Genomic DNA, 12,500 nt, shown 5'->3' with positions numbered 1-12,500 from the left:
CTAGAATTACTAGAAGCGGGTTTAAGGAGACATATGGTGGCAATTTTCATATGAATGATGCCCTGTGGCCTTTCCTGCAAAGTAAAACCCGGGATCGTTTGCAGATATTTTTCTTAAAGAACACGGCAGATCCCCAGTGTCTGGGTGACAGCGAGGAGAGAGCATGCCGGGACATTCCGGGACATTCCGGGACATTCCGGGACGATGGTCCAATTTGTGCTCGTTTTGGTAATTCCGCCCACCCGGCCAGCGCCTCTGAAAGCCTGTTCACTGTGTGGTTCTTGTAGCTCATCACCCCCCATGCCATCCGCGTGCAGACCCCACCGCGGCACATTCCTGGAGTCGTTGAAGTGACCCTGTCCTACAAATCCAAGCAGTTCTGTAAAGGTGCTCCTGGGCGGTTTGTCTACACCGGTGAGTTCACGTTTCCGACTTTGGATGTCTCCTCCCCGTGACAGGCTGGGAGAGGGCCCCTTGGGCCTGCACAGGCGGGTCCCCCGTGAGCACAGGCAAAGTCCCCCGGGCCCAAGGGCTGGTCCAGTCGGGCGCACGGTTTCCGCATCCTCGTCTGAGTTGGCGAAGCTGTGGATGGGTGCGGCCCCCTCGGGCCGTGTGGTCCAGGCCCCTCCCCACATCCGTGCACCTTGGCCTTCCGGCCCGTAAAGCAAGGCGGTGGCCTCGTCAGCGACAAGTCACTTCCAGCCCACATCGGGCGGCTACCCGTGTGCCCGCGCCGTCACTCCGCGTGGCTGCTGGTGACGTTGCCGCTCACTTGCACAAGTTGGGACTCCGAGATTACGTACGTGTCACGTGCCTGAGGCCGCACACGCCGTAAACGGGGGTAAGCCAGGTGTCTGCTCCAGGCCCTATGCTGTGATCCTCTTTCCGGGAGGGTCTCAAACTTGTGTCACCAGACAGGGTCGCCCCTGAGATTACGCGGAGTTGTTTTATACGACGCTCTGCCCACACAGGTGCTCAGTTAACACCGTGTGTCCGAGGTTGCTCTTGACAAACGCCATAAATAAACTCAAGGTGTCTTTGCGTTTTGATGGCCTCCTAGCCAACTGCAAAAGTTGTAACGTTTGAGAAGGGTTTGTACCGCTGGGCAGCACCTGCCAAGACCCCGTGAGGCGGCAGGCATGGGTGCTTGTTCTATTCCTACCGTGGCCTTGACGTGGTGGTGTGGTGAGGGGGCCGGGGGGTCCGTGCCGGGAGCCTGGGCTGGGCGCGGGCTTGACAACACGCCGTCACTGGCTGCAGGATGCCCCCGAGCGGGTGCGGCCTCCCTCCCTCTGGGATGTGGGCCTCTCGGTCCACCAGGCGGGGGGTGGGTGGAGGGATGCTGTCCGCGTAGGGGTGTGAAGGGGAAGGAGCGCTTACTCACGCACTCCCCCTTGTAGGAAGGGTCGAATGGGTGTGGGATGAAAACTGAACATTCTTCCAGCACCGCTTCCCATAGGCCCGACATCACCTCAGGGGTGGGCCTGACTTGGGTCCTCTCAGAGCCATGACTGTCGTCCCCAGAGGCGTCCAGACCCCTAACAGCTTGGCCGCCAGCGATACCTGGGGTCCTCGATCAGGGGGCGTTTCCTCCTCTGCTGTCTGTCCCAGCGCCCCGCCACACGGTCAAGGTGGGAGAGGAGGTGTCCACGCTAAGGGCTGTTCCTCCTATGGGACCAGCACACTCTCCCAGGAGCCCAGAACGGCCAAGGAACAAGGGGGAAGTGGACGTAGCTAAAAGCTATGGGTGCGCGTCCTGGGCCCTCTGCTGGGGTCTGGGCGCTTTTGGCTCCCTGGGAAGATCCAGACACCGAGAGGGTCAGCTCCTCGAGTCTGTGAGGCCCCCCGTGTGTCTCATGCAAAATGGGGTTATGCAACGTGGGGCATCTTGGGAGTGTCCACGCATCTCCGACGAGTGCTGGGTGGTGGGTCCAGCCGGGTGCCAGGTCCCTGGGCGGTGTGGCCAGAGTTCCGTCCTGTACCCAGTGGGGCCTCTGTGCCCCTCCGTGTTCACAGCTCACGGGCACCGCACGTCTCTGGCCTGTGAACTTGATGCTGTGCAAGCTCCCCTCTGCCTGGTGTTGGCCGGAGGTCCTGGGCCCGGTGCCTCCTGATCCCTCTGAGTCCTGCTTTCTCACCGGCCTGCCCCCGTGGGTTTTGTGTAGGTCAGGGAGAACTTAGGGGCCACGTCTGCCCCAGGTGGGCTCTCACAGGCGGCACCTTCTGTGGACGGTTAGGGTGACCGCCGTCAGGGGCCTCGGCTCGTCCAAGGAGGAGACGTTTCCTGTCTCCTCACCAGCCGTGTTGTGTGTGGGCTCACGCGTCTGCCACGTGATATGGGCGTCCTGGCTGGTGGAAGGCCCTGCCGTGAGCGTGTCCGAACGCGGCCAGCCCGACCTGCCCATCTGCACAGACACGGAGGACGGGCTCTCCCACAGCAGTTAGTCTGCCCATCATCCTGGTTCGAGGCCTCAGTGGTGCCTTCAGGGGCTGCTGTCATAGATCAGACCTTCGCGTCTGCAGGATTGGGCGGGGGTGGGGGTGGGGGGGGGCGGGTCAGTGGCGTTGTGAGAAGGACGTGATGGCAGAAAGGTCCGGTTCTGCTCTCCGGCTGCAGGAGGGGCCGGGCTGAGCTTTGGAGCCCAGCACAGGAAAGATGGGAAACTGTGTGGGGGTGGGGCCGCCTGTCACTGGCCAGCAGGGGTCACGTGTGCAGGGCCCCTAGTGGCAGTATTGCCCGGGTGGGGGGCTGGCTGGGTGCCAAGGTGGCTCTCGGTGCACAACCCCTTCCTTGGCTTCCTCTCCCGGGTCTGGGCCGTTCCAGGGTTATCCCCCAGGAGTGCCGGCTGCCACCCGCTGTCCCTGGTGCTGTCTTCCATTTCTGTGGGGTGGACGTCGTGTCCCCCACCCCCACGCTGACTGGGCTTCTAGGGCCACGGGTTCAGGGTCCCCTCTGCCTATGCAGAGTTCTCCCACGAATGGGCGTTTCAATGAGGCCATTCAGTGAGCTCAGGCTTTCCGAGCGGGAGGCTAATCTATTGCCCCCCCACCCCCAGCCTCAATCATTAACGGGACTATACATTTCAAACGCTGTGTAAGGGATACGGGGCCCCGTACACTCTCAGGGAGCAGAGGAAAGGTGGGGTCATAACCTGTCTGACCTGGAAGCTTCTGTCTGATTTGCATTGCCCTGAAATTGATGGGGACAATGAAGTAATCACTGGGAATTGCACTCTCCCCCCTGAAAATCGAGCCAGCCCTTCTGGACGTCGGGACACGGGCGCGCAGCCCCTGCAGGGAGGGCGCCGTCCCCTGGGCATCTGGCTCCTATCAGTCCCGGAGGCTGCCGGGACACCCTCACGGTGAACCTTCCCGGCCGAGGCAGCCAGGCCCCGGGATAATGAACCTGCCCGAGGAGGAGGGGCCCCGCCCGCCAGACGCAAAAGGCCTAAATGATCTGTTTACAGTGATCTGAGAAACACCAGATTTTTTCAGAACCAGACCCGATCAGTCAACCCAGAGTGGGTGTGGGTGCTCTCTGCTGCCCCTGCCCTGGCCCATCCATCTGTCCGTCCTTCCGGGCCCTCTGGCCTGCGGCTTTGAACCACTATCAAGGCCGAATTACCTTGGGAGGTAGTGGCAGTTCAGTTGATTAGCATGGTGAATTAAAAGAAGGAGTCACAAGTGACCTGTCCGGCTCCTCCACACGGGTCCTTTGTATTCCCAGTGCGTCTCACCCCTGTTGTAAGAAGGTCAAAAATGAGAGAGAGAGAACAATTTTCAAGCGGCTAGCACTTAGGAGCAGAATTAACAATCACTCTGTATGTAATTGCCAGTTAATAGTAAATTGCCTTTTAGACTGTAAAATGCAATATAAACGGGTAGGCACCTAAAATTAAATTAATGAGATATTTGCTGCATTTAAAAGTGAATCGTGCAAATTAATAACTGAGCGCAATGCTTGTTTTAATATTTGTCTGATAGCGTGTCATTTGCTCGTTTAATAGTAATTAGACTAGTCCTAGGGTAGCCTACCTGAGAAACTCCTGGTATGGGCCGACCAAACGGTTTCACATTCATAACTTCACCAGGAGAAACGCATCAAGTTGTTAAGAGCAGTAAGAAATTATTTTTCAATTAGGACGTAGGCATTGCCGCGTTACTTGATTGAGACAAATTGGGATTTGTACGCTTCTAATTGAAATTACGTTAGAACGAAAACTCGTTTCACAGACACGTTTCTGCGTGTGAGGCGTTCTTGCACGAATGTGACTGTCGCTGTTGCCGCGAAGCGTCCACGTGGCGAAACGGTTTCCTGGGGGCACAGACACACCGAAGCTGGTCCGTCGTGGCTCCCCTTCAAGCATCGTCCCGCGGGTGTCTCCCGGGGTGGGGGTGGGGGGCTCTTAGGGTTGACGTCCTGCGCCTGAATGTTTGGCTGACCCACCTTCATTTTAGAGATTTCTTTTGCTCGATTACAGAAATTATCACAAATTACCGGGAGACGACATATTGTGTGCCACAGGCCAAAGCCAGTTACGGATCAAGGTCCTGGCAGTTAACGGCATGTCCAGAGCGGCCGCGGCGGGAGCCGGAGCGCTGCACGCGTGGGCCAGGCTCAGGTCTGCAGTGCGTTTACTTGGCGGGGACATGAAGACGATTATTTTCTGCACAAAGATGTGCATTCAGTTTCCGGCTTGTGAAATCATTACTCAGCCAGTAATTGCTAACAGTTTGTGTTCTTTCCGATACAGTATTTATGTTGTTGTTTGTTTGAAGTCAGATTGTGCCTTAAACGGGGGACGTGTCAAGGCGGGGACCGCCCTGTCCTCAGGTGCTGTCCTGGCCCTACGGGGTGACTGTTTCTGCGCCCAGGGCCTTCTGTGGCCTCCGGCAGACTTCCACCGTTTACCCCCCACCTCCTGTCACCCCTTGAAAGGCACTCATGTTTCTGAAGTGGTTTAAAGATCTTTTGTGTGCATTCAGATGTGATTCTGTCAACAGCACAGTGACACGCTGTAGAGTCAATAGTGCCCTTCGACCACAGGCAGCCCCAACCAGCCGTCCCCCTGGCCGGCGCTCTTCAGACAGATTACTTGTACCCACAGCACAAATGATTCCTAGGTCCCCCCCTCCCCCATCATACTGTTTTCACTGTGCTAAACTGGATGCTGATGGCTTCTCGTCAATGGAAGCCACCTGATTATTTCAATGACAAATATTTAACCACATGTGTGGACCTGGTGGAGAAACAAATATTGTAATTACGGGCCCTGGAGTTGGGGGAAGCTTCCAGCCATGGAACCGTCTGCTGTGGCCAGTGAGGCCCCGTGGCTCTTGGCTGTTCCCTGTCTGCTCCTCTCTGTTGGCCACGACGGGGTTCACGGCTCCTACCCGGCGGTCGGAGGGTCCCTGGCAGGTAGACGCCTTGGCTTTTCTGTGAGGTTTGTGATGTGGGGCCTGCGTTTTCGGCTCAGGCCGTGTCTAGGCCTGTCCGGAGTCGGAGGGCCGGGACAGCTGTCTGCCTCGCACACAGCTCCTGCACCCACCGCCATTTCTTGTCCCAACGCAGCCCGCCTGGGCTCTTGTCATTTGTTTGCATACTGGCGGTAGAGGGCGGATTTCTTTTTAATGTTTATTTCTGAGAGAGAGAGAGAGACAGAGTGCGAGTGGGGGGAGGGGCAGAGAGAGAGGGAGACACAGAATCCGAAGCAGGCTCCAGGCTCCGAGCTGCCGGCACAGAGCCCGATGGGGGGCTCGAACTCACAAACCGCGAGATCATGACCTGAGCTGAAGCTGGACGCTCGGCCGACTGAGCCCCCCCGCCCAGGCGCCCCTAGAGGGCAGAGTTTTGCCCTCTGACTGGGGCGGTGTGTGCCTGGGGCTGGCTGGTCATCTTTGGGGTCGTTGGCAGGACTCCTCGGGGCCCGGGGGGAAGGGAGGGCACCCCCCTGGTGCCCTCTGCGCTGTGCGGTTCAGCATCAGGCCAGGTGGACATCAGCGAACCTGCCGGCATGCTGCCTGGGCCCTGGCGGTGTGGACATCCACAACATGCCCGTCTCAGGCCTGGCGCTGGGAGGGCCACCGGGGTCACCGCTGTCCCCTTGCCTCCTGTCTCGAAGGAGGCCCAGAGAATGAGACACACCGCTTGTGCTATTGCACAAGTAGACTATTTGTCCTAATCAGTGACACCCATTTACTAGAATTGCTTAAAATGAACTATACCTCATACAGAAATCGCACATTTAGAGACTTCCATTCATCATCTGAAAATTGAGGGCCAGTAAACTTTTCTGCTCCTCCAGTGGGATCGTAGGCATGCATCAAAATGTTAAAAATGATTGGTGAGAGGGAGCTGTCACCCATTTATCAAGGAAAAGAACATTATTTGCTAATTTCCCAACCAGGCTGGTGACAGGGTGCTTCGTCTTTGGACCCACGGTGACCAGCATGGCCTTTTTGTTATTAGTACAAGTCAAGCGCTTTTGGGCAGTTGCTAACAAGACACATTTGTCTGTCATCAGAGGGGCTGTGGTTGTTTTCCAAGTGGCTGTGACCAAAGTCCGCTCCCTGCGCCCCGATTGGCCGCGCTTCCCGGGGCCGCGCTAACCCAGGAGGAGAAACCAACTGATAAATCACGAAGTTTCCATGTCAAGGTGAAGGTATTGACTCTCCGGCACCAAACCTGACAAAATGTAGCCGAGAGGACACAGCCATTTATCTTCCCCAAAGGACAAAAGGGTCATCCGGGTTTCACTCCGTGGTCGTCGAGACGTGGACGGGCGGAGGAGGGGGCCTGGCCCTCTGCCCGCTGAGTCCCCGGCACGGGCAGGCTCCCTGGCTTCCCTGCCCGCCTGGGGGGCCACGGGGAGAGTCCCGGGAGGGGATGGGCTCACGTGTGGGGGTCTGTTCCGAGCCTCTGGTTGGCACGGATGCCTCGCGCGTTTCTGAGAACAGCTTGGAAAGGGCACGGGGGTGGGGAACGGGTGAACGAAAGCACAGCGTGAAATACAGTCAGCTGAAGTGCACGGCAAAGCAGAGATAACAAACGTACAAATAAAATCACGCAACTCACCCTGGCGAAAATCTACGAGTCCGGAGATGGAGACCAAGGGAGGCGTCGGAACAACCTTTCGGTGGAGAACCTTAGACGGAAGCGTGTGGTGCTTTCAGCGCTAAAGAAGGGGATGAGGTTAGGTGTCTCTGTGATCCTGGAAGAACAGAAGCCAGGACTACACGTCGCCGAGCCCCGGCAGGGATGCCACGGCCTCCTCCCGCCGGGTCCGTTTGGCTGGACACAGGGCACGGTGCAGGGCCCAGGCTCGACCTGGACAGCGAGTGCGGTCCACTGTGGCATGCCGCACAGGCTGGGACGGGGACGCCCCTGCGAGCTCCGGGGCGGCCTGGGCTTTGTTCGGGGAAGGTCCGTGCACCTGTCCGTACACACTTGTTCCGTGTTGGCTTGGATCCCAAAAGCTCAGCCTGAGAAAAAGTACTTGTAAGAAATGATCATTCAGATCAGTTGGGCCTTTTTGATTCATTGTAGAAAATGCAAAATGAGTGATTCTTTTCTTAGAATGGTTTTTCAATAAAAGAAGAACAAAGTGGAAAGCTATTAGTGATGCGGACGATTTGCTGTCCTCCCCCCCCCCCACAAAAAAATAGAAGTTTCAAATACTCTTAACGAGCATACGGAGTAAGTTGGCCCCACAAGGGACCTGAGTGTATGTGGTGTTGCACGTATGCTCTGGAAGGCTCATTACAGACCGTGTTAAACTTTAAATACAGAAACTCCCGTGGAGACAATTGGCCGCTGCAGATCGTGCTAAGCATTGGTGTAAATCATCTTTAGAGGGAGTTTCTTTAAGGTGCAGTCTGGCGGTGGGTCTGTCTGTCCCTCCTCCTGTGCAGACTCCCCCTCCCCTGCCCTCGTGCGGCAGGCCTGCCTCACCTCTCCCACTCGCGGAAACCCTGCTGCCGAGCGTGGGTCCCAGGGCCGGGGTCCTCTCCCGCTCTGAGCGTCGGATGACCCTTGAGGACCTAGGTCAGGACCCTGAGGTGGCCAGATGCGGGGGATTCTGCCAGATTCCTTCTCTGTCTTGTCACGCCTTATTCTCCACGGAGAAGGCCCTTGCCCGATGCCCCTCCGCCCTCCTCATCGCAGCCCCAGGGACACTGGACGGAGGGTGGGGGGCTGGGGGCCTGCAGGGTCGGACCCCTCTCCAGTCTTGTGGATCTGGGCGCCCGGCACTGGCAGGCAGCCACAGGCTTTCCCACAAAAAGTCAGTCCATCCCTGGTGTTGGAGACCAACTGGTGCTTTTCCTAACGAACCCTCCCCGGTACAGAAACATCCCATGTAAAGTTTTAGGCCCCTCGGTGCTGGGCTGGTGGACAAGCCCCAGGCCAAGGGATTGCAGCCACTACAGCGGTTCTGTGGGTGCAGGAGCTACGTGACGCGGCTTTACCACGTACTTGGCATTGGACGACAGCACGTTCCCGGGCGAAAGCCTGTAAATTCAGAGGTCGTTTCAGAGTTGACTTGTTCAAATACCACGAAAACGAGGTGTGGCGGTGCAGTGTCCCACGGCTCCCTGCCTGGGTGGTGGGGGGGGGGGGGGCGGGGCTCATGCTGACGTTCTACTGTCACAGTCCCCACGACAGCGCCCCAGGTCTCTGGAGCTTCGTCAGGGTGCCGTGGAGAACAACTGGGGTGCTTGGGGCCCTGCACCCCCGTCACCCATGCGCCCCCGCCCCTCACGGCCCAGAGTTCTGCAGAGGCTCGCGGCACCTGTCCTCTGCCCTTGGAACACGCGACTACCAGGAACGATGTTAAAGACGAGCATGGTGTGGAAGGACGCGATAGTGAAGCTCCCTGCCCACGCGATTTGGAATCTAGCCTGGTGTCGGAAAACACTCAGGGTTTGCCCGATGCCTGCCCGCACCAGGTACTCAGCGGGGCCCTGCAGGCGATTCGGAGAAGGAGGGGTCTGGGTCTCACCGGTGCTCGGGGTGAGGCAGACCTCGACAGTGGGTTCCTCAGCAGAGGAAGGAGCCGTGATGCCGGGTTCTGGGCTGCACTTGGCCGATGTCTGATGCATGAGCCACGTTTATAGTCTTGCTGACTCATGGTCTTATGGGAACGGAACAGGATATGGAAAAGAAGTGAATAAAACAGTGCTAAAAGTTGCTAAGTTCTGTGAGGAAGGGACAGCCGAGGCACCGGGGGTCTTCTAGGAGGGAGGTGGTGCGGGGTGGCTGGGGAGGCCGCCCCTGGGCGTGGGCAGCAGGGGTGGGGAGTTTCCAGGCAGGGAGAAGAGTGTGGACCGAGTGGGAACTCCGAGCCAGTCTGGGTGAGAGGCAGGGCTGCGGGGTGGCGGGGAGGTCCCGTGAGGCCACAGGGGCCTTCTGATCCCAGTACACTGTGGGATTTCAGGACATCTTGTGTGGAAGCAAAACCATTTTACGTGAGCACGGAACTCAGAGTCCTGTGTGCAAGGACCGTGGTTGGGGGATCCTAGCATTTACGTTAATCTTGGTGATGTCCTTAAGGGCTCTGCCTTAGAACATTCCTGTTCCTCACCCAGCCTGAAAACCAGGAGTGGGGGCCGCCCGAGTGGAGACTGCAAAGGGCAGTAATGTTGGGAAGCCGTTAAGCTCCGTAAATGGGAGGCCTTCCCTGTGAACCCCCCTTCCCCAAAGCTGGGGTCGGCCTCATTCACCCCTGGGTAGACCTCTCTTCTTTACAGAAGTGCCAGCAGCGTCCTTATCACGAGACGGCGTTCCGACCAGGAAGAGCGTTTTCCTCAGTGGAGGGAGAGCTGGTGTGTAGAGTCTAATCCAGATTAGAGATGCTACCTTCACTTGAAATCTGGTTTTTTATGCAGATGGAATTCACGTAGCATAAAATTCACCCGAAGCGTATACTTCGTAGGTTGTAGTCTGTGGACAGAGTTGTGCAAGCGTTCATTCAGGAACATTTTCACTGCACGGAAAGGAACGCTGTACCCGTGAGCGGTCCCTGGGCGTTCCCCGTTCCTGTCCCTTGCCTCCCCCTGCGCCCCCAGCTCCCAGGACCCCGATCCCCGCCGCGCACTTGCTCCTGACGTTTCACGTAAATGGAATCACGCAGCACGTGGCCCTTTGTGACTGGCGTCTTTCACTCGGTGGCACGTCGGCCGCACGGTACCCACGTCAGGTCTTCGTTCCCCTGCACGGCTGAATACCGTGCAGCTCACCAGCTCACAGACACGTGGGTAGTCACAGGTGCTGAAACCTCGGGGTGGACACGGGACAGTGTCACATTCACCTAAACGTTTGTGTGGACAGAGGATGGTGTCACATTCACCTTGGCCTCCCCCCCCCCCCATCAAAAATGTGGCGACCCCTCCTGCTGCTGTGCACCTCGCGTGGGGCGGGGTGGGTGCCGTGCCACAGGGTGGCGGCCCCACCCTCGGGGAGGAGGATGGGCCCCGAGCGAGCGAGTGGACGGCTGGGAGTGTGGGCCGGCGGTGGGGGTGGGGCGGGGGCTGGCTGGCTTTGGCGGCACGGGGGCGGGGGTCTTTCCGCAGCAGGAACACCCCCAGCCTTGGGAGTTGGGGGGGCGGGTATTACTTTCAGAGCTCATTCTTCAGCTTCTGTCTGAACAGAGATTTTACGCTGGTTTAGAGTGTGCAAATCCATTGCCGGGATGGTTCTCCACAGAGCGTTATGTTGCCTGTTTGGGTTTTAAGACCTTTCCTTGAAAGACCATCTCTAAGAGGTTTAGCAACACCAGGACGCTTGACTTTTCTTTCTCGGGGAAAGGATGACGGCTAGCGCGAGACCTCTCGTGCACAGAGCGCGGTTTCAGTGGCCGGCCTCTCCTCTTGTTTGGAGGCTCTTTATACGTAGAGGGAGCTCACGTCTGTCGGGACAGCCTTGGTGGGGGTCGCGGGGGTCGCGGGACGGCCAGGGCCCCTCGCCCACCCCGGAGCCGCCACCGTGGGGAGTCTGTCTCCGGACTCCCCGTCCCTGGAGACGGAGCCGTCCAAGAAGTGAGGGCGGCCGATACGCAGGTGCCTTAGTTTTCCTTAGCTGCCGGGCTGGGCTCGGCAGGTGTAGTTTCGCCATGCTGTGAAAGCTGTAATCCAGCGTATTCTTTGAGGTATGTAAACAGAATTGTTTGAATGCAATCCAGTAGTTGTCAGCAAGGGTATTATTTTGGTAACAAGGAAGATGAGCTGTCCCCTTTTCTGCATTTGGTGTCACATCACAATGCTGTCATCCGCTGCCAGGCGGTGGTGAATGGAAGCGGGTCCCTGTGCACAGGCCGGGCTGGGCTGCGTGTGTGAATACCAGAACAATATTCCCCATACGAACGGGGAGGCACCTGACTTCCAATTAGAAGTCAAGCGTGGCGTTTTTCCCATCCTCGGAAGTCTTGCTTTCAGAAAATACCCTTCGGCTGGCGGGTCGGAGGGGCTTCCGTGGCGGCGGCCACACGTGGACCAGAGGCGGGCCGGGGTGGGGTTGATCCCCCTGCTGGTGGTGGGGACCCGTGGCGGGGGGGGGGGGGGGCTGGAAGGGCCAGGTCAGTTGGGTGAGGGCAGCCTGGGGTCAGCCGCTCGGCGTCCGCGAAGGGTGACCCGAGGCCTTCCCGTTGGTGCCCACCCGGGGGGCCGGGCCGGGTGGGGGCTCCTGGGGCCCACGCCTCTGGTGCGTGACGCAGAACCGCCGTGGCCTTTGTGTTTCCGTGCACGCCACGGTGCCTGGCTCACCCTGCCGAGTTCTGTGATTGAAATTCATTGCCAAATTTATTGAGAAATTAATGAGAAAAGCTGCAAAGTATTGACTTTGAGAGGAAAACACAACTCATCTTGAATGAGGAGGAAAATGCAGCAATAATTTAGCCAGTATTGATTTGGCCCTGTCCGTGTATTGATCTTCATTTTACAATATTAATTTGCACCTGCAATCGGCTGCAAAGGGAACCGATTTCATTTCGTGGCCGCGTTAATGTGCAAAGCATTAGGTGCTCTTAAGAAGTGGGGGTCTCGCACATCCTGTCGGGAAGGCAGGCTTTTTTTTTTTCCTTCTATTTTTGCTTGTTACTGAAATAGACTAAAAATTAATTTTTTTGTCGGACAAAATATGAAAGCGAAAACCCATCTAAACCGTGGCCCTCCTCTCTGCCGCGCGGGCCGCTTTTCATCCGCACGCGGAGCCGTCAGCCGCCTGAAACTCCAGGCCTCTCTCATCATCATCCCGGATCAGTTCAAAGTTCATGAAATTTCTATGAGCATTGATCTCGCCCCATTGATTTTTTTTTGCAGCAGATCTTTGAAATTTTAATTTCCCGAGCATCTGAATTTCTTATAGATGAAATGCGCTTGGAGGAGACGGTTGATGATGAAGTAGGGGAACTGGCATCATTTTAAAGCCCAAAAAAGGGAGAGAAAACAGGCGTTTGCAGACCACGCGCGACGGTCTCGAGGTGGAGTGATGGCGGCACCTGGGGGGG

At 57.5% G+C, this 12,500-nt stretch overlaps 1 protein-coding gene across 13 annotated transcripts in view; it reads left to right on the top strand.

The window, feature by feature from the left end:
- The window catches only part of EBF3 (EBF transcription factor 3), a 128,011-nt gene that overhangs the window by 97,047 nt on the left and 18,464 nt on the right, over positions 1 to 12,500 (top strand). For all 13 annotated transcript variants that reach the window (XM_045439253.1, XM_045439260.1, XM_045439264.1 and 10 more), the window contains one exon: positions 288 to 414. In XM_045439253.1, the coding sequence (XP_045295209.1) occupies positions 288 to 414 (127 nt within the window). The remainder of the gene's footprint in view (positions 1 to 287; positions 415 to 12,500) is intronic.

The sequence above is a fragment of the Leopardus geoffroyi genome, chromosome D2 (assembly GCF_018350155.1).
Source record: "Leopardus geoffroyi isolate Oge1 chromosome D2, O.geoffroyi_Oge1_pat1.0, whole genome shotgun sequence".
In the NCBI taxonomy this organism is placed as follows: Eukaryota; Metazoa; Chordata; class Mammalia; order Carnivora; family Felidae; genus Leopardus; species Leopardus geoffroyi.
Note: the sequence above shows the minus strand (reverse complement) of the source record. Positions and strands in the feature narration are given on the sequence as shown.